This window comes from Vipera berus (assembly GCF_964194415.1).
Source record: "Vipera berus genome assembly, chromosome: Z".
Lineage (NCBI taxonomy): Eukaryota > Metazoa > Chordata > Lepidosauria > Squamata > Viperidae > Vipera > Vipera berus.
The window spans coordinates 17,428,533-17,453,586 of record NC_138205.1 but is presented as its reverse complement, the minus strand read 5'-3'; the positions used below and the strand labels follow the sequence as shown (position 1 = coordinate 17,453,586).

General features: G+C 45.1%; 1 protein-coding gene across 2 annotated transcripts; it reads left to right on the top strand.

Moving 5' to 3' along the window:
* The first annotated feature begins 152 nt into the window (after positions 1-152).
* Positions 153-21,172, top strand: LOC308677990 (lysophospholipid acyltransferase 7-like). Of its 2 annotated transcripts, XR_014028576.1 has the most exons (9): positions 153-287; positions 4,228-4,308; positions 5,268-5,397; positions 8,367-8,493; positions 8,585-8,741; positions 10,018-10,378; positions 13,451-13,633; positions 14,633-15,099; positions 20,808-21,172. XR_014028576.1 is itself a non-coding variant. In XM_081344760.1 (8 exons), the coding sequence occupies exons 2-8, from the start codon at positions 4,233-4,235 to the stop codon at positions 15,015-15,017; spliced, it is 1,419 nt and encodes a 472-aa protein (XP_081200886.1). In that variant the 5' UTR covers positions 153-287; positions 4,228-4,232; the 3' UTR covers positions 15,018-15,596. The 2 variants fall into 2 exon arrangements, 1 of the variants encoding a protein (XP_081200886.1); XM_081344760.1 differs by lacking the exon at positions 20,808-21,172 and having other exon boundaries at positions 14,633-15,596.
* The last annotated feature ends 3,882 nt before the right edge of the window (positions 21,173-25,054 follow it).

Sequence of the window (25,054 nt, the reverse complement as noted above, 5' to 3'; positions counted from 1 at the left end):
GAGCCGCTCGCTTTCAGATACCCGAGAGAGAGAGACGCTCGCTTTTGCAAAGGAAGCAATTGCGCGAGAGACAGGAAGCCAGGAGGCGCGCAGGCGAGCGGGAGATCCCCAATCAAAGCGTGTGGATCCCAGCCGGGGAGGCGGGTCTCCCTCTGCTCGTCCTCGCCCTGCATATGTCGTGCGAAGTTGAGACCCTCCGACCTCTTTTGCCCGCCCTGCAAAGTGCCCCCGCGCCACCTTCCCTTTGGGACAGCTCGCGCGTGGCGGAGAGGGATCCCTTGCCAAGGGTGAGTTGCCCGCGCGGGACGGGGAGATTTAAGGAAGGGGGCGGGGGCGGGGCGGGGGGGGGAGAGAGGATCGGGATCGGGGTGGAGTGGAAAGCAACCCCGGAGGATTAACGCTGGGGTTGGGAATGGTGTGGGGGTCCCTAACTTCTAGGCGAGGGTTGCAACCCCGGATTAATTTAAGCAGGCTCTTTCCAAGTTCCCGGCATCCTCCAAATGAGATGGATTACAATGCCCTTCGTCCCCAGCCAGTGTTGCAATCCAGCGCAACAGGCGAGTGTGCCTGATAGAGGCGGGAAGCTAGTCTAGAAGTGCTTGCCTTGAAACGTGTAGCACAACTGTTGAAGAGCCAGGCGATCGTATTTTTATAGATCGTATTTTTATAGAGCTCAGACAACTGCCTTTTATGTAATCCGAGATATAAATTTGGTGGGTTTTTTTAATTCCATTTATATCCCGCCCTTCTCCGAAAACTTAGCAGTAGCCTTCATTCTATGTATATGCCTGCTTGTTAGGGCTTTCACACCACCACCACCCCAAGTGGCATTATTACAAAGTCAGCTTAATTGCCCCCAACAATCTGGGTCCTCATTTTACCTACCTCGGAAGGATGGAAGGCTGAGTCAACCTTGAGCCTGGTGGGATGCACTAATTGCAGGCAGCTGGTGTTACTTAAGGAGGCATTAGCCCACTGCTCCACCAAGGAGCACTTAAGGAACGGCAGGACCAAACGAGATTTCTAGGTTATCTAAATCTCGATTTTAGATTTTTAGAAACCAGGAGATTCTACATTTCTAGTCCCCACTGTAGGCATAAAAGGTGACTGAGTGACTTTGGGGCACTCTCAGCCCAGCCCAAGCCCACCTCACAGGGTTGTTGTGGGGAAAATAGGAGGTAGAAGGATTATTGGGCATGTTTGCCCCCTTTGAGCTGTTTATAAAAAATAATAATAAAGGCAGGATATAAATAAGGAGTATTGGGCATGTTTATACCCCTTGAATTATTTATAAAAATAATAAAGGCAGGATATAAATAAGTAAACAGAACCTCTTAACCCCTCATGATTAACATCAGGCTATCAAAGATTTTGTTTCAGAAATTATTTTCTAAGATTTGCCCTTTCCTCCAATGTTACTGAGTTGTTGTATTGTAGAAAAAATGTGTTCTACATCTCCCTCCTCAGAGGCATAAATCTGAGACATGAAGCACCTTCTGAGTGGATTGGAAACAGGCAAGGAAGAATTTGACAGGGCTTAAATTATACTGTACTTATTTTTAATGCATTGCCCTTTGACATAAAAACTATACCTCTATTTCTTTTGGAAATGTATACGATTGCACAAAATTTCCCTGAAGTGTTTTGCTTGTCCTGTTATTAAATACGCTTCTACTATTCTTCCAAATTCTGTGGCTATTTAACCTGAAGAGGAAATTCTCATTTTGTTTTCAATAACCCCTTTGGACACATACCTTTGGCAACGCAAACTCAGTGCTTTCCTTTAACCTCTGGGCCCATAACTTGCGTTTTTCTTGCATTATTACAAAGTATCTATCTATGTACAGTTCTCTGCCTGTACAGGGCACTTCCCCCTTCTTCCTTCCTTGGTTTTTTTTTTTTTTTGACATTAAGTGAGTTTTTCAGAACCAGCTGGAGAAAGGGGTGTGTATAAAATCTGTTTGCGTGACTCACAAGAGGGTGTGGAATCCTCTGAACTGTCCTTCATCCAAATTGTTATCTAGTTGGAGAAGGGTAGAAATGAGTGGAAGGTAACTTGGTTTCTCTGGAACTCTGATCTGGCCACTTGGGTACATTTAGTGACACCCTTACTTTTAACACAAATCAGGGAATCTGACCTGTGGGGAGAGAAGCAAAAGTTTGGGAAGACAGATGTTTGTAAGGTACAGCTGGGAAAAAGCAGGTTGGACGTAGAGGTGGAGTGGCTTGTGCAAGAGGATGCAAAAGGGTGTAATTCTAATAGTAGGAAAGAGCTTGTTTTTTTTTGTAATCATAGAGTAAAGGGTTATTTTATAATTGTACTTTGCTGCGAAAGAAATCAGAAGCTTTCTATTTCTTTTTATTCCCTTTTCCCTTTTGCTTTTTTTTCTTCCTTTATTACTTTTATTCTTTATTAGTTTTGGGTTTTATGTTCTTTGTAAAACTTTTAATAAAATATATTGAAACCTCCCCCCCCCCAAAGGGTGTGATCACTTTCCACTACTGAGAAACAAAGATTTTTGTAGACAAGCTCGGAATGCAGTTATGCAGGAAATCCAAATTTTTAAGGATTTCAAAAAAAGGGGGGAAATGATGCTCATTCTTGCTCTCTGGAATTCAAGAGAATTCTTGAATTCTTTCTGACTCTTTAACATTTAGTATCCTCTGCTGCTGCTACCGCCGCTACATCTGACAGTGTGGTCTTAAACTACTTGTGATGTGTTTCTTTTTTTAGCTGCACTCTCCTTTTCCACTTGTCTGCAGTTTATGCCTGAAATATGTTTTCAACAGTCCTGAGAAGTAAGATGTCCAAGACTAATAGAAATGTTTCTTCTTAAAGCCCTTAAATTGTCTTTTTCTATTTAATACAACATGATCAGTCTTGGCAAAAGCATGCTTCAGGCTAATAATTCAAAAAGCACATATGTTTCTTGGTAGCATGCCTTTTTCCCTTCCCTTATTATTACAGAATTGATTACCCTGCTGATTCATTGCTGAAAACCACCCCAAGTGGTTTCCAAGCAGACAGAAGTATGTAAGAGGAGATGTTGTATTTTTGCAGGCCTGGAGATGAAGTGATAAAAAGAAGCACTGCCAGATTTCATTGCTGATCTGAGGCATCAGAGATGGAGTGGGGGTGGGGAAGACAACCAATCAGCATTTGAGTCTTGATTGATTTGTCTTAGTCTTTCTCAGTTGGGACAGTGATATTTGCTATTGATTCTTCTTCAGATTGATAGTCTTGCCTCTCTCGCAGATCAAGTTGGCAACAGCTGGTTTACTATAAATGATTACAAAAAGATGATGAGTCCCGATTAACATTTAGACAGCCTGAGAGCTGTCGGCTACGGTGAGAAGTGGAGGATTGTCTCAGAAGAGGCCTCAGTTTGAATGAAGCTTTAGTAGCCTTGCTCAAGTTACTTAGTTGGCCTTTATGACTACGTAGGCCAGGGGTAGGCAACCTTGGCTCTGTTATGACTTGTGGACTTCAACTCCCAGAATTCCTAAGCCAGCATGGCTCAGCATGGAAACCTCTCCATTTCTCCTCAGCATGGCTGGCTCAGGAATTCTGGGAGTTGAAGTCCACGAGTCATAAAAGAGCCAAGGTTGCCTACCCCTGACGTAGGTCAATAAACACCATATCTCACAGTGCAAATTAAATTGACCACACATTTTTATTTTTACTTCGTAGTGTTTCCTCACAAGTGCCAGGTCTGCTTATTTGGGATCAACCAAGTGTTGATCAACTTGGTTGTGAAAGGAATTGACCAATCGGCTTGTTGCCCAAGCCTGATGTTGTGGACTGAGAGAAAGACGACTGGCCCAAAGTCACGCAGCTGGCTTTCTTGGCTAAGACAGAACTAGAACTCGCAGTCGCCTGGTGCTTTAATCAGACAACACTGGTTCTCTAAGTTAAACCACACATTTGCTGAAAATACTTGTTGGGCCAGTATTGCTTTTTAAATCTGTTATTAATCTCTTGTATCAAAATAATAATGCCTTTTCCCTGTCATCAAGTTCTCAACCTCAGGTGGTCTACCTGCTTTACTTTTCTGTAGCATGTGTATATGCAATCAAAAACCACAAGATCGCTTCCTATTTTCCCTTTTATATCCCTTCTTTCTCAAAAATCAAGTGCAGAGATGGTGTCACTGCCCTGTGCTCCATATTTCCAATATTTCTCCCTTTGATCCATGCAGATTGACCTAATTCTGTATTTCTTGCCAGCTACAATGTCACCTGATGAAATTGTCTACTTGGCAGTCCTTCTCGTCTCTATACCTGTTGGCTTCCTCTTCAAGAAAGTGGGTAAGTGTGAAACCTGAAGAAGGAAATGCTGCTAGGTAACCTCATAAGAAACTGTCCCAGGGTTCATGTCAGAAGGCCTTGCCTTGAACTCAACATCTTGAAGGGCTTCCTGGTTTGACCAAGCAGGTTTTAAGAAGCGCATATCCAAAGGAACTCTGAGAAGATGGGACGTGAAATGGAGCTGTTGTCAGTCCTTTTAAATGGGGATGGTGAGAAATAACAATACACGAGATCTGCATATTACAGGTAGTCCTTGATTTACGACCGGTGCCTTAGTCACCTGGGGAAGTCCAAGTTATGGACTTCCCCAGGAGTAGTTATGACCTGGTTCCAAACTTTTAACAGCCGCAGGGCCCCTTCTCATGGTCAAATGACTGCATGTTGGGCACACAGCAGCTGACTCACATTTCAAGCCTTTTGCAGCATTCCATGGCCACACCGGACTGCATTTTATGACGGTGTTGCTGAAAACTGAAATTTCCAGATTTTGGCAAAAACGAACCACAGCGAGCAATGGGTTTGCTTTACACAACCATTGCATTGACTTAACAAGTGCTGCAAAAGCAGTTGTAAAATCAGGTCTGTCATATAGGTGATCTGCTTTACAACCATCATGACTTGCAACCGTAACAGGCAGATTCCATTACGGTTGTACATTCCTGGCTATTTGCCGTGATCCAAGAAGCTTCTTAGATGAGAAGCAAAACGTTTTTAAAGGAAAAAATGAAGAAAGTCCCGCTGTCTTTTGGAAAAAGCACCTTTGGGACAACCATGGCCTGGCTGATTACGAATCTCCATAGGCAATTTTATAAGTTTTATTTGGATGTAGGTTCTTAGAAACTGTGGAGCCGGGTAGGTTGTACATTCAGGCAAGCAAATAAAATATGCCTCAAACTCACAGTTCAGGGTGTACATCTTTAGACGAAGGAAAAATGTGTTCCTTTCTTTTTTTTTAATAGGTTCAAAGACCAAAAAATATGGGGCAGCTGTTGTAGGACTTGTCCTTATTCTGGTGACTTGCCAGATCCACATCCTTCACTCCCTTATCACCATCCTGGGGACGTGGCTTATTATCAATATCTCACCAAGGTAAAGAGACCTAGCAAATATGGTGGCTGTAAGATGGTCTGACAGATGTAGAGATATGCGCTGAATTTAAAAAGCAAAGATGGGATTATAACTTTCCTAATTTTCCTAAAATCCAACTCTCCCTCTCTCTCTCTTTCTGTGTGTGTGTAGGTAGATAGGCAGGTTCCAGATTTTGGAGAAAGACCCTCAGCTCCTTAGCTGGTGATGATGTTCTCCAGTTGAGTCCAACTCTCTCCACATCTTCTGATCTTGCAGTACTTTGAGTTTTTCTATGCTCCAGCTGGCGTCAGCTTTGATGGTGTCTAGCCATCATGTTCTTTGGTGGCCTGGTTTTCTTTTACCACTAACTCTTTCAAACATATCGTATTTTTCCGTGTATAAGATGCTATTTTTTCCTGCAAACACCCTCTTCAAAAATCAGGTGCGTCTTATACACTGAAAAATAATGCTAACCTCTGCAGCCCAGGGCATGCCTGTTTGGGTTGCCATGCCACCTGGTGCAGCTGTGGGCTTGCCACTAACGGGAGGGAGGAGTGGGCAAGATCTTCTGCCAGCTGAACTTGCAGATTTACTGGCTCAGCTGTTTGACACTTTGCCGAACAGCTGATCGGTGCAGAGAGCATCTTATACAAGGGTGCGTCTTGTAGATGGAAAAATACAGTAATTACTTTCTCCAGTAAATTCCTCCACATGACATGGTCAAAGTAAGTGAGACTTCTAGTGATATGTCTGGTGTTATGCGCTCCAGTATTTGCTTGTTAGTCACCTTTGCTTTCCAAGGAATACACGAGCCAGAGCACGAACGAATCAATTTTCTTCCTGTCTTGCTATTTTAAAGTCCAACTTTCACAACCATAGGTAGCTACGGGGAACATAATAGAGTGAACTAATCTACATTTGGTTTCCAGGCTGGTGTCCTTGTTTTTCCATAGTCAGCCACTGCATTCATTGCTTTGAGCTATCTGCGGTCCAAGGAAAGTGAATTTTTCCCACAGTTTCTACCTTCATCATCAATTTCTATTTGGATGTTTCCCTTCCTTGCAGTGGTCATGAGCTTGGGCTTTTTGATGTTCAGAAAGAGACCAAAATTCTCACTTTGATTTTCTTGATCAGGTGTTCCAGGCCTTCTTTGGTTTCTGAGAGGAAAGTTGTATTGTCAGCATATTGAAGATTGTTGATTTTGCTTCCACAAATCTTTACCCCAATTTTTGATTCTTCAAGGTCTACCTTTCTCATAATTTTGGCAAACAGGTTGAATAAGAAAGGGAAGGGAATGCAGTCTTGCTGCACCCCTTTCTCTATCTTAAACCAATTGGTGTCTCCATATGGTATTCACACAGTGGCTTCCTGATTTGTGTTACAGTGATTGCACCAACTTGACCAGATCTTGTAGGTCTCTCCATAGCTTCTTATGATCAACACAATCAAAGGCTTTCTTGTGGTCGATGAAGCACATGTAAATGGTCTTTTGATATTCACAAGATTTTTCCATGATCCAGTGCAGGTTTGCAGTATGGTTACGGGTGTCATAACTACTTTGAAAGCCGGCTTGGACATCTGATGACTACCTTCTAATGGTTGGTGCTGGACATTGTTGTATAATTGTAAGCAAAATTTTGCTGATGCAAGCAATGACACCAGTTGTGTCATAATTGGAGCAATCTTCAGAGTCACCCTTTTTGGCAGTGGAATGAACACGTGACTATTTCCGATCCTGTGGCTACGTGTCAGTTTCCCGAATTTTCTGGCCCAGGTCTCTGATGATGGTGGGTGATGCAGATCTCAGTAATTCCACAGGGATAGTGTCAAAATCTGGAGTCTTATTGTTTGGCAGCTGGTTGTTGTTGTTAGCTGCAAAGTCGTGTCCGACCCATCGCAACCCCATGGACAACGTTCCATGGCCTTCCTGTCCTCTACCATCTCCTGGAGTCCATTTAGGCTCACGCCTACTGCTTCAGTGACTCCATCCAGCCACCTCATTCTCTTTCGTCCCCTTCTTCTCCTGCCTCAACCTTTCCCAGCATTAGGCTCTTCTCCAGTGAGTCCTTCCTTCTCATTAGGTGGCCAAAGTATTTGAGTTTTAGCTTCAGGATCTGGCCTAAAGAGCAGTCAGGGTTGATCTCCTCTAGGACTGACCGGTTTGATTGCCTTGCAGTCCAAGGGATTCGCAGGAGTCTTCTCCAGCACCATAGCTCAAAGGCCTCAATTCTTTTGCGCTCAGCCTTTCTTATGGTCCAACTTTCACAGCCATTGGCAGTTGGATCATCGCCCAAATAATCTCTTCCTCAAGGACGATCGGTTCTGTCTCCTTGTCATCCTGAGACTGGGCTCCTTTGCTACCTGCATGCAGCTATTCTGTATATTCTTGATGCCTTGTTGGTCGACAGTTCTCTCCCTTGTTTTTAATGATGTCTTTATGAGCAATAAATGTTGCTTGGATCTTTTTAACTTGCATAAATGCAGCTCCTTAAGGTTTTGACTAATTCACACATTCTGCTAAGCAATGATTTGCTTAACTGTGGCAAGCTGTACTTTTTTGGTTTACATAAAACTGTAAGCCACGATCCCTATTTTCGCAGACCATGCTAAACCCAAACCGAACGTAGCACATTATGACACCTCTAATGTTTGAAACTGATCTTAATGTTAGGATTTCTGGTTTCTAAAAGTTCTCTATACCCTCAAGTGGGCAGAATCTTGTATTCAGCCTGTTCAAATAGCCTCGGCTGGAACAGGTCACGTGGTTTCCACTCGCCACATGATCTCTGTAGGTTGACTGGGAAATTCTGAGAATTTCGATCCATGCACCTTAAAAGTTGCTAAGGTTGAGAAACAGTGGGTTAGAAGAGTGGTTAGTTTATGTGGGACAGTCAATGCAAGGATACCCATGTGTGCTTTTGAAACTGGTGTAGAAAAAAGGATTAATAATTATAACCTCTGCTTTTTTCCCCCTTTTTTAAAAAAAATAGGATTTGTCACCACCTGACACTGGGATGGACATTTTCCTACTTACTTTTTTTCCGCATAGTTACTTACTTCAACTATCCAGAGCCAACACCATTCACCAATGCTGTGCAACTTTTGCTCACTCTTAAGGTATCAGGCTATTCTTGGGATAATGGGAAGGAAGGGTGTTTAGCTTGAAGGGGAATTAAGGTTCTTTTTTTCTGGAATTTTTGTCTCCCAGCTGCTGAGCTTAGCCATTGAGGTACAAGAACTCATTCAGGCAAAGAAACAGGAAGTGACAACCTTCACCAAAACTCCGATGATTGGTACAGTCCTCCAAAAACCGGGGTTGGTGGAGATACTGTGCTACTGTTACTGCTACGTGGGGCTTATGACAGGTAAGGTGAGCTGGCTAATAGAAAGTGAAATATGTCTACAGGTATAAACACCTGTGATGCATCTTCCCTTTGACAGTCTTATGAGCAGTGGGTTTATGGACATTTTAAAATGTTGGCATCTTCTCACCACATGTATAAATATCAGTAAGAGAAAATCTTGGGCTAAAAAGCTACTCTTTATTGTTACAATTTCTTTTTAAAGGAAAAGATAGTTAAGAGATCAGAGCAAGTTGAAAACGATAAAGCCCATTCCACTTTTACCTTCTCATCTGCTTCTCACGTCAGCCACCTATTGCTCTTGGTATTGTGCCTGATCAGTGTGTGTACATGTGGCCTCTTGTATTTTTTGCAGAAGTGTGTTTGAAACTACCTTGCTGATCTGACAAAAATAGCTATTCTTCCTACTAGCCTACACACTTCACTTTTACAGCTTCTCCTTTTTTGTTTTGTGAGAATTGCATGGGAAATGATCATATATTGCTGCTGCAAACAGGAAGGCAGGAAATTACAGCAAAAAGTAAGATACCAGGCATTATGTTTTTTGTTGCCAGAATCTGCAGGAAATCATCAAATTGTGCAACTAGCACATCCCTGTGTACTTCCCAAATCACACACAGCCTTAACCTGTCAAGCCTATTCAAAACAGAAGCCCCCAAAACATGTTGGATGCTATCTCTCACAAACTTTCACTAAATTACAGGTAGTTCTCGAGTTACAATTGTTCATTCAGCAATGATTCAAAATGGCACTGAAAAAAGTTATGATCGGTCTTTGCACTTATGATCATTGCAGTGTTCCCATGGTCACTTGATCAAAATTCAGGTGCTTGGCAAAGGGTTATGTGTGTATAGTAGTTGCAGCATCCCAGGGTCATGTGATTGCCATTTCCAGCCTCAGCTGGCTTCAATTCCATAAGCAAAGTCAATGGGGTATGCTAGATTTACATAATGAGATTGTGTTTCACGTAATACATTCAGTGATTCGCAGCAAAACTGGACATAAAATTGGACGTAACTCACTTAAGAACTGCCTTGCTTAGCAACAGAAATCCTGGCCCCAGTTATGATCATAAGTTGAGGACTACCTATACTGGCTTTGGATTAAGAGAAACAGTGTGAACACAATTAGAGGAAATCAGGGTATGGAAACAGTGTCTTAATTAATTCAGCTGTGTATGTGTGATGCTCTCTCTGGCCTTGTTTTATTTTTCCTCAGGCATACCTCTCTCTCTGCTCTTTGATCTTAACATTTCATTGTTTTCTGTTTTGGTACCCAGGCCCATTTTATCGCTATCGTACATATCATGACTGGTTGAACCAGATGGAGCCTTCCGTTATCCCTAGCTGGCGGCCGATGCTTTCCAGATCCAGAATGATCCCGATCTTTGGAATATTTTTCCTGGTTGTCTCCCACTTCTTCCCCCTTGATTACGTCCGAACCAACGCCTTCTACGAGAGAGGACTCCCTTTTCGCCTCTTCTACATGGTGCCCATCTTCTTCGTCTTCCGGATGCGCTTCTATGTTGCATGGCTTTGCGCCGAGTGCGCCTGCATCGCTGCTGCTTTTGGTGCCTATCCAGTCACTGCCAAATCTCGGTCAGGTGGAGGACCTACAGTGGAATATGAGCCTTTAAGTCGGTAAGTCAAGAACCTCTTCCCTTTGGCTCTGCCTTCTCTAAAATACTTCTGGTTTTCACACAACACTAATAACAGTGAATTGTTACCACAAGCTTCAAAAGAAGTGCTTTTCCTGGGGCCACTTCTCGCCAAAAGAATCACCACCAATTCGTTAGATATAGCAGCGTTAAATATTCCCCCTTATTTGTGGGGTAGGGACAGTTTAAAGGAAACAGACACGTTGATCTTTGCAGAGGCTTTATGTCCACCTTTTCTTTATTTTTCATTGAACATGTACAAATTGGGCTTTCGTGTGTTTTGAGTTCTACAGTCCAATTCTGGAGTCAAGAGAAGTTTCTTCTCAAATAAGAAGTGTACTAATTATAGCATGGAAATGGAGTATATATTTCTTCTCTCAGGATGCTGATCTCTTTCTGGTTCGTATGATTGTAACTGACTTAAAACTCAGGCCTGATTCTTGCATGAAACTTACCTGAGGTCCCTGTAGCACAACATTGGACTGATTCCTGGCCCTTAGCTTGCCTGAAAATACTGTGTCTTCCAAAACTAAGGTACAGGTAGTCCTCAAGTTATGAATGTAATGGAGCCTGCTCATTCCATTCATAAGGATTCTCGTACCTTGAATGCAATTTACTCCCTGCTTTCGCCCACGCATTCATTAATTGAATGCATGGGTGAATGCGCAGCTCGCTAACTGCGCATGCGGTATCTCAGGCTGGGGAAAGCCATGGAGGGCCTAGTGATGGACAGGCCCCCAAGGCCTCCCCGCCCCACTAAGATACCTCATGTTTCCCACTCTCTTCCTGCCCCGCCCAACTCACCTTGAAAAGATCTGTCTCCTCTCTGCTGCGATTCCTGCGGCCACCCGGATCTGAGGCTGGGGGATGCTTCTGCGTGCCTCCGGAGGTCCAATCCAGGTGTTGGAGGCCTTTTCCAGGCCACTGCCACCCAGATCTGAGGCCAGGGGATGCTTCCCTGTGCCTCCAGAGGCCCATTTCAGAGCAGCGGCAACTTGAAAAAGGCTTCCAATGCCTGGATCGGACTTCTGGAGGCACGTGGAAGCATCCCCCAGCCTCACGTCCAGATGGCACCAACTTGGAAAAGGCCCCCAATGCCCGAATCTGGCTTCTGGAGGGCTGTGGAAGTGTTCCCCAGCCTCAGATCCGGGTGGCAGCAGCCTGGAAAAGGCCTCCGACGCCCGGATCGGGCCTCCTGAGGCACACGAAAGTGTCCCCTGGCTTCGGTTCCGTTCTCTGTTGCAGAGAGCAGAGGCCTAAAGTACCATGAGATCACACAAGACCAGTAGCATGAGATCTGGTGCCACTGATCTTGTGTGATCTTGCGTTACTTTAGGCCTCAGTTCTCTGCGAACTCACTGAAGGCCTGGAGCGGCCAAGAAAACGAAGGATCTCGTTCTTCGCAGGGTGAGTATTGAAGGCCTAGTGCCTAGGGCAGGGGTAGGCAACCTTGGCTCTTTTATGACTGGTGGACTTCAACTCCCAGAATTCCTGAGCCAGCATGGTTCAGCTTGGAAACCTCTCCCTTTCCCCTCAGCATGGCTGGCTCAGGAATTCTGGGAGTTGAAGTCCACGAGTCATAAAAGAGCCAAGGTTGCCTACCCCTGGGCTAGGGAGACCCAGGGAAGGGAGGAAATAACCAGGGTGAATGTTGCAGTGCCACTTCTGTCGTTAATAAGGGTGAACGACTGCTGTGGTGTGGCAACATTCCTAATTCTGGGACTTGCTGGTAAGCACTAGGCCGGGAGCACTTATTGCGTAACTTCGAACGTTCACAACTTGGGGATTACCTGTACAACCACTATCTGAAGTCCTTGTGAGAAAGAAATGAAATAGCACTGGTTGTTTGCATGTTAGTTCTGCTGAAAACTGCTACATATTTACAGAAGCTATATCCAGTGTTGCGCAGGACTAGCACCTTTTGTTTTAGGTTAGCAAATTTACTTTGGGACCATACCAAAAGTAAAAACTAAGTTCTACTGCCAAATATGTGCAGGTAGTCCTTGACTTACAACAGTTCATTTAGGGACCGTTCAAAGTTACAACGGCACTGAAAAAAGTGACTTATCACCATTTTCCACAGTTACAACCTTTGTAGCACCCCCAGGATCATGTGATCAAAATTCAGATGTTTGGCAACTGGTTCATACTTATGAGCATTGCTGTGTCTCAAGGTCACGTGATCACCTTTTGCAACATTCTGACCAGCAAAGCCAAGGGGGAAAGCCTGATTCACTTAACAACTGGGTTGCTAACTTATCAGCTGCAGTGATTCACTTAATAACTGTGGCAAGCAAGGTCGTAAAATGGGGCAAAACCCACTTCACAAATGTCTTAACCACAGAAATGTTGGGCTCAATTGTGGTCATAACTCAAGGGCTACCTGTATAGACAACTATCTTCATTTACTATTTTTAAGAAGTCTGAAGATCACAAACAAAAGACTCATTAGTAATACAGAGTACAACTTAGTTTAACATTGCTAACCTTTCCATGACACTAGAGGTAGTCCTTGACTTATGACCAGTCGTCTAACAACCATTTGAAGTTATGGCAGTCTCAGAATGGTGCTGTAAAACACTTCTGGCTGTTGTAAAATGTTTCACAGCACCCACTCGCCCACCCCTCACAGTCACATTACCACATTTCAGGCACATGGCAACCTGTTTGCACTTACGACCGGTTGCTAAACGCCCCATGAAAAATGGAGACTCCTGCCTGAAGACCTCCAACGTCCCTTCAACTCTGTGATTCTAAATAGCTGGATATAAATTTGCAGATGTTTGTTTTGTCTGTGTCAGTACCGTTTTGCCTTCCAAAAGACAAGGTGTTCAAAACAGATGGCAGGTTTACCCCATTAATGAACACGGGAGGAGGAAAGCTGCTATGACAATCCCAATCAGAATTGGTTCATTTAAAAAGGTACTAGCAGATTCCTTCTGCTAACAAACTAATTGACATTTTTAAGGTCAGCCCCACACAGAGAACATTTTTAGAGCAGTTCTGGACATGAAGAATGCATGAAAGAATTGCTTTTCTCTTCTCTTGCAAGCAGATCCGCTGACGGGGACGCATCCAGTGTTGCCTATGATTATGAGACTATCAAAAACATTGATCCGCACGGGACAGATTTTTGTGTCAAAGTAAAGGATGGCATGCGCTATTGGAACATGACTGTCCAGTGGTGGTTGGCACAATACATCTACAAAAGTGCACCTTTCCCCTCCTACGTCATGAGGTGCGTCAAGTGACATCGGATTCAAATAAAGTGTCGTTGAGGGCAAGAAATAATCTTTCAAGGGGAAGTAATAGGCTGGGCTTGAAGGTGAACTTGGAGGCGCGTGGTCAGTTGGATCGGCATGAGAGTAGGCTGTAGAAATCATCTTGTGGAAACAAGGATTCTGGGACGGGAGCCGCTTGTTTTGAAGGCTCAGGGTGAACACTGGGCAGATCTGGGACGAGACAGAGTAGCGACCTGCCATCAGAGAGGGAATAAGTCAGAAAATCTAAGTGAGACTCTTGCTTGAGATAAATGCTACAAGACTATGGGACTGAGTGAGTCACCTAGGGGAAATGAGCAGTATAGATACTTCATAAATTAAACAGTTGCATCATCACCCTTTTGTAACATCAGCAATGCTTGGTTAAAGCCAGACTCTGGATTCCCCTCCCCTAAGCACAATAATATTAAAATATAGTTCCCTTCTTTTGTTGCTGTCGTAAATCACATTCTCCAATTAGTTTGAAGGGTAAGTTCTCCCTCCTTAGCTTAACCCCCAGTTCTTTCTTACCTGCCTCTTTATTACATTCAACCTTGAAAATGCTCTGCTGCTATGTTATTATGTCTAACTAATCCCCCATGCATATTTTTCTTTCCCCCTCCCTTCTTCATCTAACTTTAACTCTGAAAGTGATACAGAAGTAGAAATACAAAATAGCTGCTTCTTCGTCTTTTGTCAAAGCAAGAACATCCGATGTTAGCAGCGTTTGACACCTTTCCCATCTTTGGTGACTCTATAGGGATTTCAGCTCCCGTTGTTCTCAAGCCAACATAGATTGACCGGGAACTTGAAATCCAAGACTTCTGTAGGTTGGGAAACACTTGAGCTAAATTTAACAAGAGCCATAGCAGAGTTGCAAATGATCAGCAGGCATGTGAAGAATTTGGGGATAGGTGGGTGCTTGGATTTCTTTGCGGGGATGAATAGAGGTCTGACCAGACTCTTTTTCTTTCCAGGAGTGCCTGGACAATGCTTATCTCGGCCTACTGGCATGGGATCCATCCTGGGTACTACCTCAGCTTCCTTACCATCCCACTCTGCTTAGCAGCTGAGGCGGCCATGGAGAGTGGATTCTTGAGGCACCTCTCCCCGTCTGGGCGACTTTGGGGTGACTGGATACAGTGGTTCCTGAAGATGAGGGCTTATGACTACATGTGTATGGGTTTTGTGTTGCTTACCTTTGAGGATACCATTCGCTATTGGAGCTCGGTCTATTACTGCATCCATGTGGGAGCTGTGGTTTTCTTCGTGCTGGGATCAGTGTTGGGGGCCAAGAGGAAACGGGGCTCCCCAAAAGGCAAACAGGGTGCTTCTTCAGAGAACCCCCAGCAGCAGGAATGAGAGGGCAAAGTGATATTGCCATATGCCCACAACAAGGAACACTGTCATAGGCCCTGGAGGCTGAGGGAACAAATAAGACTCTGTAAGTTTAATTTTGATGTGTGTCATGACTAGGTGGGGATTGAAGGATGTAATCTGAGATTGAACTGGGAAATCCCTACTTTTGGTCTGCTTTGTGACAAGGCGATTTGGACATCCTGAAAATATTGCCACCTAGGCCAGGGGTAAGCAACCTTGGCTCTTTTATGACTCATGGACTTCAACTCCCAGAATTCCTGAGCCAGCTTTGCTGGCTCAGGAATTCTGGGAGTTGAAGTCCATGAGTCATAAAAGAACCGAGGTTGCCTAACCCTGACCTAGGCTATTCTACTTAACACCAGGGGATTCTGAGAAGAGAAAACTTCTCCAAATCTTAACTTCTAACCCGGTGTTTCTCAGCCTCAGTAATTTTAAGATGGATGGACTTTAACTCACATGCTGGCTGGGGAATTCTGGGAGTTGAAGTCCATCCATCTTAAAAGTTGTGGAGGCTGAGAAATACTGCTCTGACCCGCTCTTTTGTTACGTTCCTTTCTGGCTTTCACTCTATTTCCATAAAGTTTGAAAATTTTACTTCTGACTCCTCTCTAGTCTTGGTGGTGGTGGTGGTGGTGGTAGTGGTGGTAGGTTTCGTTTGAAATCCAAACCTCAGCCATTTTATAGCATAAAGGAATTATACCCAACTGGCTATTATGGAACTATAACTCCCAAGAACTCCAGCCAAATTTAACAATATAGGCAGTGGAATTTATACCCGCACAACATCTGGTGGATCACACATTCTCTGTCCTTTAACTGGTAGAATTTTTTAATACGCATTCTGTAGCTTAAGTGGTCCTTGTTTCTCACTGTCATTTTTATTTTCTTTAAATGTTATAAATATCTGGACATTTAATTTAATTTTAATTTAATTTAATAATATTTATATACTGCCCTTCTCCCTGAGGACTCAGGGCGGTTCACAGGGCAAAAGTCAAATACAAAGTACAAACATTAAAAAGAGATTAAATAATTGCCCAAGTTAAAACAATTAATACAATTATAAAACCCCAAAAATAAAATTAAGAATACAAAAAAAAACAAAAAACCCCACCAATCCCCATCAGGCAAGGCCGGCTTGTACAAACAAAAACGTCTTGAGATCGCGACGAAAGGAGCGAAGATCGGGCGCCATCCGGAGCTCTACCGGCAACTGATTCCACAGCTCCGGAGCGCCCACAGAGAAGGATCTCCCCCTGGGCGCCACCAATCGACATTCTCTGATTGGTGGCACCCTGAGGAGGCCCTCTCTGTGGGAACGCACAGGGCGCAGGGAGCTTGATGCCGGCAGCAGATGTTCCCTAAGGTACTCCGGCCCCATGCCATGAAGGGCTTTGAACACCATTACCAGTACCTTGAATCTCACCCGGAAGGCAACCGGCAACCAATGCAGCTCACGGAGCAAAGGTGTAACGTGGGAGTATCGGGAGACTCCCAACACAACTCTCGCGGCTGCATTCTGTACCAGTTGGAGCTTCCGGGTGGTCCTCAAGGGCAGCCCCATGTAGAGAGCGTTGCAGTAGTCCAGACGAGAGGCCACGAGCGCATGAGTGACCGTGCATAAATCATCCCGGCTAAGATAGGGCCGCAACTGGCACACCAGGCGAACCTGGGCAAAAGCCCCCCTAGTCACAGCTCCTATATGGTCTTCCAGGGTGAGACGTGAATCTAGGAGGACTCCCAAGTTGCGAGCCCTACCTACGGGGGGTAATAGTTCACCCCCCATAGCAAGAGGTGGAATGTCCGAATAGACCCGGGATGGAGATATGCAAAGCCACTCAGTCTTGTCGGGGTTGAGTTGAAGTCTGTTCCTCCCCATCCAGACCCGAACCGCCTCCAGGCAACGGGACATCACGTTGAGGGCATCACTGGGGTGGTTTGGGGTCGAAAGGAAAAGTTGGGTATCATCCGCGTACTGATGATACCCAACTCCAAAACCACGAATGATCTCACCCAGCGGTTTCATGTAGATGTTGAACAGGAGAGGCGAGAGGACCGACCCCTGAGGAACTCCACAAACGAGAGACCTCGCAGTCGACCTCTGCCCTCCTGCCAACACCGACTGCGAACGTCCCTGGAGATAGGAGGAGAACCACTGTAAGACTGTGCCTCCCACTCCCAGTCCCCTGAGACGCCGCAGCAAGATACCATGGTCGATGGTATCGAAAACCGCCGAGAGGTCTAATAGGACTAGAACAGAGGAATATCCCCTGTCCCGAGCCCTCCAGAGATCATTCACCAGCGCGACCAATGCCGTCTCCGTGCTGTGCCCGGGCCTGAAACCCGATTGGTACGGGTCTAGATAATCCGCTTCATCCAGGACCAGAGGGAGCTGATGCGCCACCACACTCTCAACAACCTTCGCAAGAAAGCGAAGGTTGGAGACAGGACGAAAGTTGTTCAATACAGCTGGGTCCAAGGCAGGCTTCTTGAGGAGAGGCCTCACCACCGCCTCTTTCAAGACGGCGGGGAAGCTACCCTCACCCAAAGAAGCCGATATAACTGCCTGGAACCAGCTGCGTGTCCTCTCCCGGGCTGCATAGACCAGCCAGGAAGGGCACGGGTCCAGTAAACATGTGGTGGTGCTCAGCCTCCCCATGATCCTGTCCACTTCCTCCGGAGTCACAGAATCAAACTCATCCCAGGTGGTATCGACAAGACCGCCCGTGTCCTGATCGCCAGACTCTGCCCAGTCAGAGTCCAGACCGGTCCGAATCCGAGCGATTTTGTCCGACAGATGCTGGTTAAACTCCTCGGCACGACCCTGCAAGGGATCCTCCCTCACCTCCTGATTTAGGAGGGAGCGAGTCACCCTGAACAGGGCGGCCGGGCGATTATCTGCGGACGCGATAAGGGTGGCGAAGTGGTTAGACCTCGCCTCCCTTATCGCAGCGAGATAAGACCTAATGTGGGCTCTTAGTCGCAATTGGTCGGATTCGGATCGGCTGGATCTCCAACCGCTCTCTAGGCCCCGTCTCCGACGCTTCATCTCCCGGAGCTCCGCAGAAAACCATGGAGCTCGACGGGATCTGCACCGGGTCAAGGGCCGCAGGGGTACAACTCGGTCAAGAGCCTCAGTGGCCGTCCTTTCCCAGGCTTCCACTAAGGCATCTGCCGAGCTGTGAGCAAGGGAGGCAGGTGGGGACCCCAGCGCCGCCTGGAACCTCTGGGGATCCATTAAGCGTCTGGGGCGGTACCATTTAATTGGTTCCATACACCCACGGCGGGGGGTGGCAAAACGGAAGACCAGGCGCAGGAGATGATGATCGGTCCATGACAGGGGCATAATAATTGGAGAGCCCCCACCAAGATCATCTAACCACCGTCCAGATAAGAAAACTAAGTCAAGGGTGTGGCCTCCCTCATGAGTCGGTCCCAAAATTACTTGCGTCAGGTCCATGGCCGTCATGGAAGCCATGAACTCCCGAGCCAACTCAGATGATCCTCCTAGCGATGGTAGATTGAAGTCCCCCAAAACTATAAGTTTCGGGAACTCAATCACCAGCCCAGAGAGGACATCGAGCAGCTCAGGCAGGGCTGCTGCTGCGTGACTAGGCGAAAGGTACACCAGCAGCAGGCCCAACTGCGCACCAGGGCCGCATCTCAGAAAGAGAGACTCACACCCGACTATCTGGGGAATGGTGGCCTCCCGCGGACATAAGGTCTCCCTCATAACAGCCACACCCCCACCCCTACCCTGAGCCCGAGGCCGGTGCAGCACCCGGAAACCTGGTGGGCAAAGGTCAACCAGAGGAATCCCGCCCTCTGGGCCCAACCAAGTCTCCGTGATGCAAGCCAGGTCCGCCTGCTCACCCTCGACCAAGTCACGGACGAGAGGAGCCTTATTAGAGACAGACCTGGCATTCAAATACACCAGCCGGAGCTCGGGAGGCTGCACACCCTCACTCCCGGGACCTTGGGGGAGAGCCAGAGGGTCGGAGTGCCCCACCGCTTGTAAGCAGCGGAGAGGCCTTCCCTGAGATCGATACGGCCCTCTGCTCCTACATCTGCTGCCATTCCCTGATGTCGTGGGAATAGGTAGCCCCACGACCAGCCCTGGAGCCCCGGAGGTAACCGACCCCCGCTCCTCCCCCCTGCGATCTGCATCGGCACTAGCCAGAACAGAGGTTGTTGGATCGCCCCCCTTATCCAAACAACCAAAAGAACCCTCCCGCCTCCCTAACCCCCTAAAAAATTTAGAAAGAAAAATAATCAGGGGCCTCTTGTTAGGTCTACGTCGAAATTTAGTGAGATTTCTTGAAAGGGGGAAATTTAGTGAGATTTCTTGAAAGGGGGAAGAATCTTAAATCGGTGACCCTTTTGCTCAAAGAGGTGAGATTCTGGAACGTAACAAGATTTTTACAGGGCTGGAACCTGTTACATAAAAGTGACGGAAACACGAAGATTAGTTTGCTAATGCATAGGTACAGGTGGGCTGGTGAACTAATGAAGAAATGAGATGTTGCACACAAATACTATCATATTTAAGGAACAAATGCATGTTTGATTTTTTTAGCCATGATGTTTGGGCTGAAAAAAAAAAACTTTAGGGCATATAGGGCTGTGTCTTATGGGACCTAAAATGTATGCACTGAGTATGAAAGGGTGGATTTCAGTTTGGAAAACATAAACAAATATATTAACTACCAGAAAAAATGATTGCTCAGGTAATATGTTTATGTCTTAAGAAAACTCTACGTGAACCTATTTGTGTTTGCATTATTTTTGGTCCAAGCAAGTATTTTATTGGAAGGTACTTGGAAAATAAAAGTTTTTTTTAAAAAAAAAAACCCACACAAAAACATTATTCTTTTGCACCATTTACATCTTACTAGTTCTCAACAAAGCAGCAGAAGATACACATTGAGTTTGAGAAGTTTCCTGTCCCTTACTACAAGGAGTTGGATTTCAGGTGTCTTCTTCTTTCCAAAGAGCTAACCATCCTCTGTAATGTGAAACAATCTCAAACATCTATAGCAGTTCTATTTTCTTTCAACTATCACACTTCCCTGCCTCATTCAGTAAATCAAAAATATGCATTGCAGTTTTTGTTTTGCTCAAACCAAATCCACCCCACTCAGATCTTGCATCCTGCTCAGCTCAGCCCTCCTTCTCGTGAAAGCCAGCAGAATTACTTCTTCACCAAGCTGAATTCATCTCCATCTGGTTAGTCATAGGGTGACCCCATCAGGATATTTTGAAGGACGTTTAATGCTTTACTTATTAAAGCTCCTGGGCTGCTTAACATGTAATCCCCGCACCCCAATAATATATAAATTTGCGCTCAAGGGTGTGAGTGGCACAGAAAACAGAAAGAAACCTCACATATTTGTAAGGGGGAACGGCTAGATTGATACTATATACCACATACAATAACAATTTCCAAAAAGACCCACTTCAAACACTTGTTCACACTTTCATTCCTGGAGCTGCTTATACTTTTCAAAAGAAATGTATTAAGGTGAAATTTTTATATTTGTGTAATTTTACAATTATACACACTTGCAATAAAGGTATTTTTAGATGATAAAGGGTGTTTCCACAAGTTCAGCTATCTGGAGAGAGTTGTTAATGGTAATGGCATCTGCTTATATAGACCATAGAAGTCTTAACAAGGGATTAATTACAGTACAACAGCTTTGATCCAGAATAGCTAATGTATTGTTCCTAAAAGAATTGTCCTACCTATCTCCTTGTTCCTACTGCTCACAGTTGGAGTGTATGAAATCAAGGGAATGATACAGCTGGATAATCTGCAGCCATGGAAGAAGATTTGAGGAGCTGAAGCAGGTACCTGGGCACCATTTTTTTGCTGCTTTCATTTGGGAGTGGCTCATGACAAAATCTCCAGCATTTTCTTTTTTTTCAGCAAGATTCCTCCACCGCCAATGCTGCCTTCTCTGATCTTAATTATTATGCTCTCTGCAGACAATACTAGGAACTGATAGTTCTATGATTTTGATTAAATGTGAAATGCTTTTCTGTATGCATGGTTGCAGAACAACTTTTTAATACCCTGAGGAAACATCTTTGGGAAATCATTCCATTTACTGAATGTCCTAGAACAGTGGTGGCGAACTTTTTAGAAACCAAGTGCCCAAACTGCAACCCAAAACCCACTTATCGCTGGGTGCCAGGTGGGCGTGGCCCACTGGGTGGGTGTGGGTGTGGTGGTCATGGAAGATTGGATGGGTGTGGCCAGGGTGGGTGTGGTCACCTCAATGTTGCTCGTGGGGAGGGACACCTGTGGTGGGTGGGCAGGGTTGGGGGAGCTCCAGGAGGTCTCTGGCAGGTGGGGTGGTAGACTCATCCTGTGGGGTGAGGCGAGGCAGGGTGGGGGTGCCATTGCCATGGGGCAAGACAAGGGCTGGAGCAGCTGCTGCCTGACACCATCGGCCCCCGCACACAGGCCAGCGACCGCATAGGGGCCAACGGTGTCCATCAGTAGCCACAGCCTGCCGGCCCCTCAACAGGCGCACTCTGGGGCTCCGCAGCCTGTCGCCAGCAGTTCAAAGAAGCCGCCTCCAAGATGGATGGTCAGCCAACAGCTGAACAGGTGATGCAGTGGGTCATGCCTGGGAAAAGGAGAGCATGCAAGGCCAGGAGGGACAGGATGGGGGGAGGGAAACCAGCCATGCCGGGATGCATTCAGCCACGTGGGACCTCAGTGAATAAGCAGGCGGCTGGTTGAAGAGGGACAGTTGCCACCTCCGGGGCATGGCACGGGTGCCCATAGAGAGCTCTGAGTGCTGCCTCTGGCACCCGTGCCATAGGTTCCCCACCACTGTCCTAGAATATGACTAAAGGGTCCAAGGGGCAGCTGGCCTGTTCTCCATCACACAATGTTGTCACAGAGGGTCCGCCAAAGCTTGAAAAAATGTTATGAGTTAAATCTTGCTGGTCTGTGGCATGGTTGTGGCCACGAAAGATATTTAAAGGGGGTCCATGGTGAATAAAAGGTTGAGAATGGCTTTAGATGACAGGGATCACAGCTCAGATGGGGAGGTGATGGGGACTGGGTGGGCTGGATGGTGAAGCACCATGGGTGAGGTCAAGACACAAACATGGCTGAGACCAGGATATTTCAGGATCTTAAAAAATGCCTATATGACGGTTACACGATTCCCAGGATTGTCTGACCAGATGTCATGCACACATATGGGGCAGGGTATCAAAGGTGTCTGAACTGGGCCTCAAAGTTGCTGCTTTCTTCTTCAGCTCTTGCTACCCTCCCCATCCATATTTGTGAAATGAGGCCAAGCCAGAGTGTTTTCTATTCTGCACTGGATAATACTGATTCTGATGATAATTCTTCATGACTGCTCACAACCACATGACACCAAGAGCACCTGCACTGGCTTTTGTATGGCCACATGTTCCCTGACAAAATATAGAGGAGACAAAGCATTTGTGTTGCCTGGAGCACGAATACAGGCCGAGCACCACCATCCAGCACATTGGCCCCTCCCTCGGAGCTATCTAGGTATCCTCTTGTCAAAAGAATTAGTCTTCATATTTCTCTAGGGCTTAATTGTTTGCTGTTTGTTTTGATTCAAGGAATTGGGAGCAAGGGAGCGCTTTGTCCTTTCCTGGACTATAAAATACTTGGGTGGCCTTGAGCTTTTGAGAAAAGAGCGTTCTGCTCATGAAGAGTTCTCATCTCTGTAGTAAAATTCATCATCTTCATTTTAGCCATTGTCTATCCACTGCAGGATGAAGACCTCTTCCTCGTGTTTCCAGCCAACACTATTCTGTTCCAGCTTACGACCGGCCCTGTTTGTGTGTCAGGGACAACCCCTTTTTCCTTTTTACAGTCAATAAAAAACCCAACCCAAATTTATTTACAGTTCAAACAAAAAAGCAACAGAATATTTCCTTCAATAAATGAATCAAAATATCAAACAAGAGTCAACAAACAAGAGTTAAACAGAAGTAGCAAGAACAGACCAGGAATTCTCTTAGAATGTCTCCAAACGGTTGCCTTCAGCAACCAGCCTCGCTCACACCTTCCCCTTTTATTATCAGTCCCAAGGTGTGGCTTCTCACTGCCTTCTCCTCTCACTGAGTTGCCTCATTGATTTTCTCTGCTCTGCTCTGCTGGATTGCCTTCTGCTTCCAGCGTCTCTGAACAGATTCAGCTGTGACTCTTCTGAGTCCGACACCTCGTACTCACACAGCTGAGCCTCATGAGGAACATGACTGGAGGGGCCAGGCTGAGAGTCCTGCAGTTCATCAGAGCCTCCCTCTGACACCAAAGGCTCTCCAAACCCCTCCTCCTCCTCCTCAGATTCATCGGACTCAGCTGATGGGAGCACAGGCTGACAATGAATCACAACAAATATGGTCCTGAGCTTTCTTTTGCCAATTGGGCCCGCCATGCTTGCTGATGTTGCTGATCCGTCTTGTTTTAGGTCTCTTTCATGGTCCACCTGCCATCAGTTCTTCTTGCTATGTGATCGGCCCATTTCCATTTCAATTCTTTTACTCTCTTGATGATATCGTATACTGTTGTTTGTTCTCTAACCCATGTGTAGGTCTTTCTATCTTGTCTTGTAATGCCGAGCATGTATCTTTCCATGGCTCTTTGTGCCATGTAGTAAAACTAAATGGCATTAAAACTGATTCCTGTCAAAAGTTACTGTATAGATGTTAGTTGGTCAGGCTGGGTCTGTGAAAGTATGGAATGCCTCTATTGGCAACTCCAAATGCTATCTAAGCATTGCTGTTCTGCTGAAAGTTAAATATAGCAACTGATTTATTTATATTTTGGCATAATTTATATTTCCATCTAGATTTACAGCCTGCACATTCTAACTCGGGTGTCAAACTGCCAGCCTATGGGCCAGATGCGTCACGCGGAAGCCGCGCCCACCCCAGCTCCAGCAAGGGGAAAAAAGTCACGACACGTCACGTCACGTGATGAGTTTGACACCTCTGTTTCTTTTTTTTTAAGTTTTATTATTATTTTTAACAGAGTTCAATAATAATTATTCAACAAAAACGTGTTGCCTGAGTATCTTATTCACTAATACAAATTAAATTCCTAATCCCTAAATCTTTTCTCTAACCATTGATAAAATAGGTCCCAAGTTTGAAAATATTCTGTTTCTTCTTTTTCTTTCAACCTTAAAGTAAGTCTGTCCATTTCCGCACATTCTAATATTTTTTTGATTATTTCTTCTTCTGGTGGTATTTCTTCGTTCTTCCAATATTGTGCAAATATAATTCTTGCCGCTGTTATCACATGTAGAATCAAATATGTACTTTGCTTATCAAGTTTTTCTGGCATTATACCTAGTAGTCTTACGTGTTTCTCTAACATTTTTTCTAACCAAGTGTGGATTATTATCCAATATCTCCTTGCTTTAATACATGTCCACCACATATGATAATAAGTACCTAGTTTGTGTTTACATTTCCAACATTTCTCTGACATGTTTTTAAACATTTTTGCTAATCTTGTTGGTGGCACATGCCATCTATAAAACATTTTATATGTTTTCTTTGCATGAAGCTGACATTGTCAATTTATAGTTTCTTTCCCACAAACTTTGCCACTTTTCTAAGTCTATTATATCCAAAATTCTTTGCCCATACTATCATTGCGTCTTTTACTTGTTCATCTTCCACTTTGAAATTTAATAAGAAATTGTACATTTTTAAGTTAACTTTTCATCAGAAGTTAATAATGTCTGATCAAACATAGTCTGTTCTTGGTAAAATCCATACTGTTTAATATCTTTATCATATATGACTTGCATTTGTAAATGTGACCACCATGTTAAATCGATGCCTGACTTTCCATCTCTTGCCTGCATTTTAAGTTCCCTTCAGAATTTAGAATATCTTTGTATGCCCATATTTTATTGAGACTGACTAGATTTGGATGCACGAATGCTTCCATTGTTGAAAGCCATCCTGGAACTTTCAAATAAATTTTACATTTTATTTTTCCCCCT